At 38.1% G+C, this 12,328-nt stretch overlaps 1 protein-coding gene across 1 annotated transcript in view; it reads left to right on the top strand.

Annotated features, from left to right (window-relative positions):
• The window catches only part of LOC124367213, a 63,988-nt gene that overhangs the window by 27,938 nt on the left and 23,722 nt on the right, over nucleotides 1-12,328 (top strand). The window contains exons 6-14 of the mRNA XM_046823867.1: nucleotides 723-805; nucleotides 2,860-2,952; nucleotides 5,514-5,617; nucleotides 6,528-6,592; nucleotides 6,713-6,872; nucleotides 8,330-8,469; nucleotides 9,358-9,562; nucleotides 9,679-9,846; nucleotides 10,716-11,012. Coding sequence (XP_046679823.1) covers nucleotides 723-805; nucleotides 2,860-2,952; nucleotides 5,514-5,617; nucleotides 6,528-6,592; nucleotides 6,713-6,872; nucleotides 8,330-8,469; nucleotides 9,358-9,562; nucleotides 9,679-9,846; nucleotides 10,716-11,012 — 1,315 coding nt within the window. The remainder of the gene's footprint in view (nucleotides 1-722; nucleotides 806-2,859; nucleotides 2,953-5,513; nucleotides 5,618-6,527; nucleotides 6,593-6,712; nucleotides 6,873-8,329; nucleotides 8,470-9,357; nucleotides 9,563-9,678; nucleotides 9,847-10,715; nucleotides 11,013-12,328) is intronic.

Raw genomic sequence — 12,328 nt, 5'->3', positions numbered from 1 at the left:
CTCACCTAGCGCTGTGAGGAGTAAGTAACCTCTAACAATCTGACTTGAGGGCACTGTTGCCGCATCTTTCCTATCTCTCTGAGGTGTGAGAATCTCTAGTAATCTGACTTGAGGGCCCCGTTGCTGCCACTCTCCTAGCGATGTGAAGTTTGAGAACCTTTAGCAATCTGATCTTAGGGCGCTTTTGCCGCATCTCACTTAGCGTTTTGTGAGCTATGAGAACCTATAAAAATCTTATTTAAAGGCGCTGTTGCCGCATCTCACCTTGCTCTGTGGTGTGTGAGAACCTCTGTCAATACAATCTGATTTGAGGGCCCGGTTGCCACATTTCTCCTAGCTCTCTGAGGTATGAGAACCTCTAAAAATCTGATTTAAAGGCGCTGTTGCCGTATCTCACCTTGCTCTGTAGTGTGTGAGAACCTCTGTCAATACAATCTGATTTGAGGGCCCTGTTGACGCATCTCACCTAGCGCTGTGAGGAGTAAGTAACCTCTAACAATCTGACTTGAGGGCACTGTTGCCGCATCTTTCCTATCTCTCTGAGGTGTGAGAATCTCTAGCAATCTGACTTGAGGGCCCCGTTGCTGCCACTCTCCTAGCGATGTGAAGTTTGAGAACCTTTAGCAATCTGATTTGAGGGCCCTTTTGCCGCATTTCACCTAGCTCTGTAAGGTGCAAGAACCTATAATAATCTGGTGAATCATATTATTTGTTTGTTCCAGACAGGTGGGAGCCATCGCCAGCACATGTCAATGTCCCGAGGGCTTCACGGGAGCAAAGTGTGACGTCCGTCTCTCTGACCGAGGTAGGAGGTACCATCTAAAATTGCGTATCTGAGGTCATTAATAGTAGGGACATAGGTTAGTATGTACCAGCTAACATTGTCTATCAGAGGTCATTGATACAAGTACATAGAGTAGTGTGTACCAGCTAACATTGTCTAACAGAGTTCATTGATACAAGTACATAGAGTAGTGTGTACCAGCTAACATTGTCTATCTCAGATTATTGATACAAGTACATAGAGTAGTATGTACCAGCTAACATTGTCTATCAGAGGTCATTGATACAAGTACATAGAGTAGTGTGTACCAGCTAACATTGTCTATCTCAGGTTATTGATACAAGTACATAGAGTAGTATGTACCAGCTAACATTGTCTATCAGAGGTCATTGATACAAGTACATAGAGTAGTGTGTACCAGCTAACATTGTCTATCTCAGATTATTGATACAAGTACATAGAGTAGTATGTACCAGCTAACATTGTCTATCAGAGGTCATTGATACAAGTACATAGAGTAGTGTGTACCAGCTTACATTGTCTATCTCAGGTTATTGATACAAGTACATAGAGTAGTGTGTACCAGCTAACATTGTCTATCTCAGGTTATTGATACAAGTACATAGAGTAGTATGTACCAGCTAACATTGTCTATCTCAGGTTATTGATACAAGTACATAGAGTAGTGTGTACCAGCTTACATTGTCTATCTCAGGTTATTGATACAAGTACATAGAGTAGTGTGTACCAGCTAACATTGTCTATCTCAGGTTATTGATACAAGTACATAGAGTAGTGTGTACCAGCTAACATTGTCTATCTCAGGTTATTGATACAAGTACATAGAGTAGTGTGTACCAGCTAACATTGTCTATCTCAGGTTATTGATACAAGTACATAGAGTAGTGTGTACCAGCTTACATTGTCTATCTCAGGTTATTGATACAAGTACATAGAGTAGTGTGTACCAGCTAACATTGTCTATCTCAGGTTATTGATACAAGTACATAGAGTAGTGTGTACCAGCTAACATTGTCTATCTCAGGTTATTGATACAAGTACATAGAGTAGTGTGTACCAGCTAACATTGTCTATCTCAGGTTATTGATACAAGTACATAGAGTAGTGTGTACCAGCTTACATTGTCTAACTCAGGTCATTGATACAAGTATATAGGGTAGTGTGTACCAGCTAACATTGTCTAACTCAGGTCATTGATACAAGTACATAGGGTAGTGTGTACCAGCTAACATGTCTATCTCAGGTTATTGATACAAGTACATAGGGTAGTGTGTACCAGCTAACATTGTCTAACAGAGGTCATTGATACAAGTACATAGGGTAGTGTGTACCATCTTACATGTCTATCTCAGGTTATTGATACAATTGCATAGGGTTGTATGTACCAACTAAAATTGTCCATAAGAGGTCATTTATACAAATACATAGGTTAGTATGTACCAGCTAACATTGTGTATCAAAGGTCATTGATACAAGTACATTGGTTCGTATGTAACATCTATAATTGTCTATCTGGACATCCAAAATGTGAACGAACAGCAGTACATAGTAACACTATTATGTTATTAATCACGTTTCCTTACTATAAATACTATACCTGTAAATATTCTTTATTAGTTATGTTAAAATCTACTTATGCAAAATATTTTGTATTATATTTACTAATTAGGTGTTACAAAACTGAGTTAGGTGTTGAAATATAAATACATCGAACTTTTAATGATCTAAAATTACAGATGTGAAAATATAGGTGATGTTAAAGGCATACATTCTTGCATACATATACATATTTAGATATAATTTTATGGAAAAGCTGTAGATATGCAGGCAAATAGGATTACATTTTACTTCATCTTTATTTTTATTCATCAAATAAAATGGTTTTGTAGAATAGTTATATGTCACACGTATTGCGTAGTAATCTCAACATGGAAAATTGAGAACATGACACCACGCAAAAACGATACTGAGTTGAGTTAAACGAATAAATTTAAACTATTACTAACAATGTGAATTTGCATACATGCTATATAACTGATAAATGTAATGTGCAGATTGCGCTGAGGAGAGCTGCACAACTCAGTGTCCAGAGGACGGAACTGGAGAACCGTGCGCTTGCGGGCACAAGGGTGTACCCCTCACAAACGGTAAGGTGCTGTTGAACTTGGAAACAAACATGTAAATCATTCTATCTACGGTTAATTAGGAAAAGCTAGTAATACATAGCTATAAAAATATAACTAGAGTTTTTAGTACAAATTTAGTTTTTCAGCTAGTTCATTAAAGAAAGCGTCGTCTGTATCAGAACAGACTCTCCCAGTCTATGAGTGCAATGTACCAGTCTTCTCTCTCCCTCCCTCCCCCTACCTCCTTCCCCCTCTCTCCCTACCACACTTTTTTACCTCCCTCACTCACTCACTCTATCCCTACCTCTATATCTCTTTTTCGTAGTTCGCATTAATATTGAAAAATTTAGTTATATTTAACAGAACATACTTTACAAGTCTGTGGGAACTTAGTACCAGTTCCCTCTCTCTAGCTGTTCACGTCACCATTCAAAGAATGCGCTGTGTGCAACAGACCAGATTCTCTCAGTAAAGTAATAGGATGTAAAGTACCTATTACTTTTTAGTAGTTCAGGGTGTTGCTTCAAGAATGTGCTGTCTTAAATAAAGGAGACTCTCCTTGTCTGTTGAAGCTAACTGCCAGTGTTCACTCAATAACTGATGACAGTGTCCTGCACTAGTGATTTTGAAATGTGTTGAGACTGACGAACGTATCAGCCGTGAGACAATGTCTGAAGAGTACCAGTGTACGCTTAAGTACACACTTAGCAAAAACTAATAAACTGGTTTGACAGGCAGGGCAAGATACGAGGGGACTTTGAGACTGACCAATGTATCAGCCGTGAGACAATGTCTGGAGAGTACCAGTTGCTCGCTTAAGTACACACTTAGCAAAAACTAATAAAATGGTTTGACAGACAGAGCAAGATACGAGGAGACTCTGAGACTGACTAACGTGTTAGCGGTAAGACAATGTCTGGAGAGCTCCAGTTGTTCGCTTAAATCCACATTTTGCAAATACTAATAAACTGGTTTGACAGACACGGCAAGATACGAGGAGACTCTGAGACTGACTAATTTATCAGCGGTAAGACAATATCTGGAGTGCTAGCAGTTGTTCACTTAAATCTACACTGGAAATACTAATGAAATGTTTGAAGGACAAGGCAAGATACAAGGGGACTCTGAGACTGACTAATTTATCAGCGGTGCGACAGTGTCTGGAGATTTCTAGCAGTTCCCTTAAATCTACACTGGAAATACTAATGAAATGGTTTGAAGGACAAGGCAAGATACAAGGGGACTCTGAGACTGACTAATTTATCAGCGGTGCGACAGTGTCTGGAGATTTCTAGCAGTTCCCTTAAATCTACACTGGAAATACTAATGAAATGGTTTGAAGGACAAGGCAAGATACAAGGGGACTCTGAGACTGACTAATTTATCAGCGGTGCGACAGTGTCTGGAGATTTCTAGCAGTTTCCCCTTAAATCTACACTGGAAATACTAATGAAATGGTTTGAAGGACAAGGCAAGATACAAGGGGACTCTGAGACTGACTAATTTATCAGCGGTGCGACAGTGTCTGGAGATTTCTAGCAGTCCCCTTAAATCTACACTGGAAATACTAATGAAATGGTTTGAAGGACAAGGCAAGATACAAGGGGACTCTGAGACTGACCAATGTATCAGTGGTGAGACAACGTCTTGATAGGTCCTCACTTTGCATTGGTTTGATACGAGGAGATTCTGAGACTGATGTTAGCGGTGAGACAATGTTGTTGTTCGCTTAAATCCACATTTTGCAAAAACTCTTTTCTAAGACTCTGAGACTGACCAATGTATCATCGGTGAGACAATTTCTTGATACAGAAATCCACAGTGAATCAAATGATTTGACAGACAGGGAAGATACGAGGAGACTCTGAGACTGACTAATGTATCAGCGGTGAAACAATGTCTTGAAGAACTATAGCCGTTTTTCGCTTAAATCCATAATTTGCAAAAACTAATAAATGATTTGACAGACAGGGCAAGAAACGAGAGGGACTCTGAGACTGACCAATGTATCAGTGGTGAGACAAAGTCTGAAGAGTACCAGTTGTTCGCTTAAATCCACACTTTAGCAAAAACTAATTAATTGGTTTGACAGACAAGGGCAAGATACGAAGGGGACTCTGAGACTGACCAATGTATCAGTGGTGAGACAAAGTCTTATAGTCCAGTTTTTCGCTTAAATCCATACTTTACAAAAACTAATCAATTGGTTTGACAGACAAGGGCAAGATACGAGGGGACTCTGAGACTGACCAATGTATCAGTGGTGAGACAGTGTCTGTAGCGCTCCAGTTGTTCGCTTAAATCCACACTTAGCAAAAACTAATAAACTGGTTTGACAGACAGGGCAAGATACGAAGGGACTCTGAGACTGACCAATGTATCATCGGTGAGAAAATGTCTTGATAGCTCCAATTTTTCGCTTAAATCGACACTAAGCAAAAACTAATAAACTGGTTTGACAGACAGGGCAAGATACGAGGGGACTCTGAGACTGACCACATATCAGCGGTGAGACAGTGTCTGTAGCTACAGTTGCTCCCTTAAATCTACACTTTACAAAAACTAATAAAATGGTTTGACAGACAGGGCAAGATACGAGGGGACTTTGAGACTGACCAATGTATCAGCGGTGAGACAATGCCTGGAGAGTTCTAGCTGTTCGCTCAAACCAACACTAAGCAAGCAGGTAAGTTTGCAAACAAGTAAGCAAACAAGTAACTTTCATTCGACTTTTATTGCGAAGTTTAAATGCATCTTGTATACAACTATCTTTTATTTTCGATTAAAATATATCTATCAGCTTTCAATAGGTAACCTTTGATAACAGAAATTTTTAATCCCTCTAATGGAAGAGTCCAATAAAATTATTTTTGTTAAAAAAAGATGTGGCTGTGTTTGCACAAATGAATTTTTGTGAATATAAGGCTGTATTACTCGTATTTTTGCTAGATAGATATTTTCAATAAATTAATTTCAGTTTCAAGCTAAAATAATGGTTGTTATAAATTAGATTTCTGTTACTGAAACAAGGGAAAGTACGGAGCACAATCCACGATGCCGATCAACGATTAATCTCGACCCGCGCGGTCTGTACAACACTCGATGGAGCTTAACAAAGCGCTCTTTGAAGGCTGCTGCGCTGTGGTCGCGAAATTCTGATACAACAAAGCTTTCACAATGTAAGCTTTCCATTAAGGCTCAGGAAATTTCAAGTAATGGAATATTTAGCTTACAATAAAACGTCCTTTCAGAGTATAAAAATACTCGTACCTTTATAGAGAGTTACACGTTGCACATATTTTGCTAGATTGAACAATGCATGTCAAAATGTATACAAAACTAACTTTATATGAGCTTATACTAAGAATTAACAACACAATTAACTTATACAAGTTTTAATATATTTATATATATATATATATATATATATATATATATATATATATATATATATATATATATATATATATATATATATATGTGATTGAAAATTCATGGCAAATCCAATTTCACAAATTGTAGGCTTACGTAGATCACTATGATAAGTATAACAGTAAAGTAAAACCAGTTTAATACACGTTGTACAAATTTTACAGATAACAAAATATCTCAGGAGTAGTAACCTCTCCATTATGGAAGATCTTCGAGTTCTAGATGTCGGGTAAATATAACCTCTAATCATTATAGTTGTAACAATTCAATAATTGTGTCAGAAGTACGAGTGTAGATAAAATGCATAGTTCGACTATAGTTAATTGAGTAACGTACTTATTATTGACAGGTTTAGCGGAGAAGTGCGCTTCCACTTCTGGGGAGGAAAGAGTGACGGGTCGCGAGTCCGGGAGTCGCTCAACCGCTTGGTGCAGAGAGGACGTCTGGGCAACGTGACCTTGGTGGCTACTCATCTGGCCATCACTCAGGAGCCTACCCTTCACCTGCAGGTAGTTCTGACCTTGACCTTGACAGGGGGAGCTACACTGTGCTTACGTACTGGTCAAATATAACAACAATTACAACCATACTCACTACCAGTGCTTCTTAATAACATAGTCCACAATCATATAACTCCATCGTCAATAACAAACTTTAAACAAAGAATAGTTTCTGAACATAGTGACATCTTTTCGTTTATTTGCCCATATGGTAGCGACCAAATATTTTACATATAAAACTTACAAGTGAAAAATGTCCATGCACTATAAAATGTCATTGTATGAATATTTTTTACTTACTTTAAAGACTCAGCAGCCTCTTCTCCTCGGGAGGGAGTAACAACCGAGTACATATTTTCGACACTTGCACCCTAAACGCAATGACCGGAACTACTCGCTTCACTAGGAAGTACTTATTCCCAGCGACTGGACAGTCCCTGTGTTATTGATATTCTCAGATATTGCCTGTAGAAGAGGAGGTTGAACTCATTCTCTCCCAGTGAAACTACCTGCGTGTTTGAATATCCTTTTCTATAGCACTAAGAGGATGCCACAAGTATGGTGAAAACGATACCTCCATACATAAGTTATTGTAAGTTATTACAATACAATGCTTACAAAAACAATCATCTTTTTAAAAAATGTTAGAAGCTGAAATGCTAATTTATATAAAGATAATTGGTAGTGTTCGACGCAAATCCAATCGAAATTTATCAGTTTAAGGTATAAAAAATAAAAGGATTTTAAAATGTTGAAGAAACTGTTAAAATCGCTATAGTAGTAACGCTAAATATTACATCTAATCGATATGACATATATATTTTATACAATTCTTTTTACAGAGCTAAAAACTTTTCCAAATGCTTAAGAGATCATTAATAAACCAATTGTTTATGAAACACTGTTAGTAAAATTTAGTGGATATTACGAAAAATTTAATATGGTTAAATAAATAAATATTTTTTCTCAAATAAGGGAAAAATCTAATTAAAAGTACTTTCCGACGAATACAGAAATTACACCTGCCTTTCAAAAGCTTGTGGTGCGTTAATGAATAAGAAAGAAGAGTAAACAAATCAATCAAACAACAAAATCATTCTAAATATCGACATTATAATTTCTTATCTAAGAGTTCCTTGACTTCATCCTTCATTAATAATTTGCCACGCAATCGTTTCTTAAATTCGTCTTTTTCTTATCAAACTTAAAAATCAAGCAGCACCACCAAACTCCTTTAAAAAAAAATACCCCATAGTTATATTGCTGGTTTAAACAAATAATGTTTATGTTTAAGGCTTTAATAGAAGAATTTCAATGATATTTTTTAATATTTTTCGTGACCCTAAGTTTTAGAAAATATTGCCAACCAAGCTTGATGTACAATGAATCAAGCTCGGCCATCATCATTAGTACAATTCTAAGACTACGAGTGACTGAGAAAAAGTAACCATATCTTTATATTGCAGAGTCTCCGCCTAAACCATCCAAAGATGCAAGTGCGCCAAGGTGAAGAGTTTGTCCTCTCGTGCATCGTCCAGGGCTCATCGCATCTTAGCTTCCGATGGTTCAAAGATGGCGTTTTCGTCAACATTACAAAATCTAGGAGGTCAGTAACATTATGTTCCAGACATACAATTACATTGTATTGTTGTACACTTTTATAGCAAGGTACACTTATACAATACATAGCAATTGTAGTAAGAGGAGAACACGACTGTCCAATAGTTTTAAATGTATTGCAGGAGGTATTTCACTCAGGTACAAAACTCTTTTGATACGCAGCTATTCCTCTCAAATACTTTGGGATTGTAGAAAGACACTCTAAAGTTCACAATACTATCTGCTAGGATTGATACTGTATTGTTCGTACGACACTTTGTACTTTATTGCGTTTTGTCATTGAATAGTCTTTTTCTGAACTATACTTATGTAAAGTGTCCTGTAAACATTTGTAAAGAACTGGAAAGACAGTCCCTTACTCAGTGGCGTAGCTACCTTGGGTGGCACCCGGTGCGGAAGTTGGTGGTGTCACCCCATCGAAAGTAAAAAGCAATAGATTTTATATGACAATGATCATGGATATAATTTTTTTCTTTTTATTACCTATTACTATGGAATAATACACGTTTAAAAATTCACGCCAACCAAACACAACACACTTCACGAAACAAATGAGAAATGTTGCAACTGAAACGTCAAAGATCGCGAGTATGGGACGGGGAATCCCCCACGACAGCGCCAGGCTCTTTTGCGGGAATCCCCGAATTAGACATAGAGGAGGGCTAGTGCTAGTGGAGGAATCCCCCAAAAAGTAAATTTTTTTGTTCTAGTGATTTTTTTTACATTGTTCTTAAAGTTGAGAGACCGGGTGGGTGTCATCCCAAAAAAGGTGACACCCGGTGCGGCCCGCCCCCAGCGCCCCCCTTTGCTACGCCACTGCCCTTACTTTAATATTTTATAGACTGTCCCTAATTCAACGTGTACATTCTGTTAGGACAATGTGGTCAAGGCTACTTCCGCTGGACTCTTCCGAGCAGTACACCGCCTTGTTGGGGGTGGAGAGAGCAGATCCTCTGGACAAAGGTGTCTATACTTGTCAGGTGACGGACTGGGGCTACCAGCAGTGTCGATCTGTGTCACTGGAGGTTCTGCAGGTCCCTCGAGTCCGGCTGGACCCAATGAGCATTACGGTAGAGAAGGTTTGTTTCAACATTCATTTGGTGACAGATTAATGGACATTCATATTGCAGTTGGTAATGCAGATATATATTTAGTACTATGATTATTAGTCTCAAACTGTGTGTTTAATGTGCAGGGTGAAAATGTGACGATAAAATGCACCTCACCGAACGAGCTGGAGTTCGACACCAAATTCGGATACAGCTGGACCAAGAACAACGCGTTGTTTAAGATGACTCCAGAACAGGAATTCTGGGAAGATCTTTTCCCAGGTGGAAGTCTATTGAGGATATACAACGTACAGGTAATATTGGAAATAATATCTGTCATCTAAGACTTTCGCATTATTATGTCGACACAGCCATAGGTTTCTACCTCGGTCTCATTGTGGAGAACCATTTTTACATATTCAATCGAAACTTTTAGTAATACAATCTGCTTATACAGGATTTGGAAGGGTAGACATGTAACGTGATTGGCTTGAGCTTAACCAATCAATGACCATTATGGCTAACAGTCTATATGGGTCCATATTACAGGTTGCCAGGTTTTTCACAATTTGGTGCCGTAATCTTTGTTAAACTTATCTTCCTTGTTCATTACTTCTAAACTTTCTTTTACAACACATGGAAAATAATTTTGATTGTTAACACAAAATGATATTGCATAGGTTTATTAAATTGTCTTGCTCAACTTCAAGCTATTGAACTGGAGCAAAAACCAAAATTCAATTGAAGAAACCCTTACTACCATAGCTACGTTATGTGTAGAAAACTAGGCTACTCAACCACAATTCATGCAAAGTTCAATTGTATTAAATATTTAGTTCTTTTTATGTGTTACTTTATAGCCTACTTAACCTAACTCAAATGTTCCGTGTCCATAGTATGTGCCCTACCTCATACCTCATTTTGTATCTTCGATACAGGCAGAAACACAACTACGTAGAATTTCTTAAAAATCCAGAAGCACACAATCCAAATAACTTCACGAATGGATCTGTGGAATATTTATGCTATAAGAGTTCACCTCCTCCGCTTACAGTTGGAGACATCATTGTCATCATGTGCACAACCACGTTCCACCATGGACCGCGGACGTTCGTCCGTTCGGGGGGGGGGGGGTCCTGTATTGCCCTGCTGAAGAGACTAATGTTGACAATTTGTGTTCTAGAAGTCGGCCACCTACACTTGTCACGTGCACGGCAGTGTGAGGACGGTCTCCCGCAGTATGAGACTGGAGATGCTGAACCATTCTGTGGTCCCGTGGTGCCCTGCTGACGAGACTGGAGTAGGAGGGATCCAGTGGGAGAGAGCAGGTCCTGGAGTAGTGGCTAAAGTGGAGTGTCCTGCTCACTACACGGGTGTCGCTACTAGACTGTGTTTGCTGGGGGAGGGACACCAGGCTCGCTGGCAGACCCCGGACTTCTCTGACTGCGTCTCCGATAAGATTACTGCTATATCCAACAACGTAAGTATAAACACCTGGATCGTCATCATCTTCAGTCATCACCTTCAAGAATTTTTATGATAGAATTATTCTTCAAGAATTATAATATTAACTGGTTTTAACTACTTTACTTATCATAATTATTAGACATAGTTAGTACAATAGTTAAACTGTCACTTGTAATCTATAATGTTTTTCTCTTTGTATTTTTTACAAGATATACATTCTATAAAAATAAGTATCAATACAATACATATTAAATATACATACATTTTTATCTACCGAAATGGATTTCTGAATTTATAGACTGATCAGTTCCAGATAATTATTGATTCTCTATTGTAACAATCTTGAACTTCTGCATTGGCAGAGATTTTACTTTTGGTATGCATATAACACTGGATGCTCATAATTGAATATCAGAGATTAAATTTATTAAAGCAAAGTAAATATGCCTTATTTTACCAGGTGAAGTTAGGGCTAAGAAGCACTCTCTAACACTTAATGATTCAACGATGTGTAGCACTTAATTACAATTAAGCTATACAATTAATACAATTCAATTCAATTTTTTCAATTTTAATACATGAAATTAAAGAACTACTGAAATAGTTATACCTGCAAGCTTACAAGTGTTCAATGTGAGCTTCATTCATCACATGGCACACATCAACTCCATAGCCCAGTTCTTACCGATTATTGATCAATGTGTCTGACTGGCATGATTATTGCAACAGCTGCTTCAATACAGTTTCTTGTTACCTGGTAACGGACATACATACAACAACCGTTTAAGAATCCCCAAAGGCAGAAATCACATGGCGTCAGATCGAGCGAACGTGGAGGCATTGTGAAACAAGCCTTGTCATAATGCCATTTTGGGCAAAACCAGCCGTCGGGTACAGTGACGTTCAACCAATCGCGTACTGAACACCTGTAAGGCGGTGCACCATCTTGCTGTGAAATAACTTTTTGTGGTCCATCTTTTCCAATTGAGAAAATAGCATTATGATAGTTCTAGAGCAGTACGATAGGGAATACGGGTTACAGTTTCTTCTCCAAAAACGAATGGCCCATAAACTTTCCGCTTATCTATTAGCACAATCTAATTTAGGGGAGTATCTCTGCAATAGTACCATATCGTAAGGGTTTTCAGAGCCCTAGATACGCGCATTTTGAATGTTCATATGTCCACTGAGGTGAAGTGTTGATTCATCACTAAAAATGATATAATCGTGAACATCTTCATTGTTATGCAATAACATTTAGTTGTCAAAATAGACACGAAAGAGTATCCGGCAGACACTTACATTGAAAATATATATTTATATATATTT

The sequence above is a fragment of the Homalodisca vitripennis genome, chromosome 8, assembly GCF_021130785.1.
Source record: "Homalodisca vitripennis isolate AUS2020 chromosome 8, UT_GWSS_2.1, whole genome shotgun sequence".
Lineage (NCBI taxonomy): Eukaryota > Metazoa > Arthropoda > Insecta > Hemiptera > Cicadellidae > Homalodisca > Homalodisca vitripennis.
The sequence above is the reverse complement of the archived record's forward strand: the minus strand, read 5'-3'. Positions and strand labels throughout refer to the sequence as shown.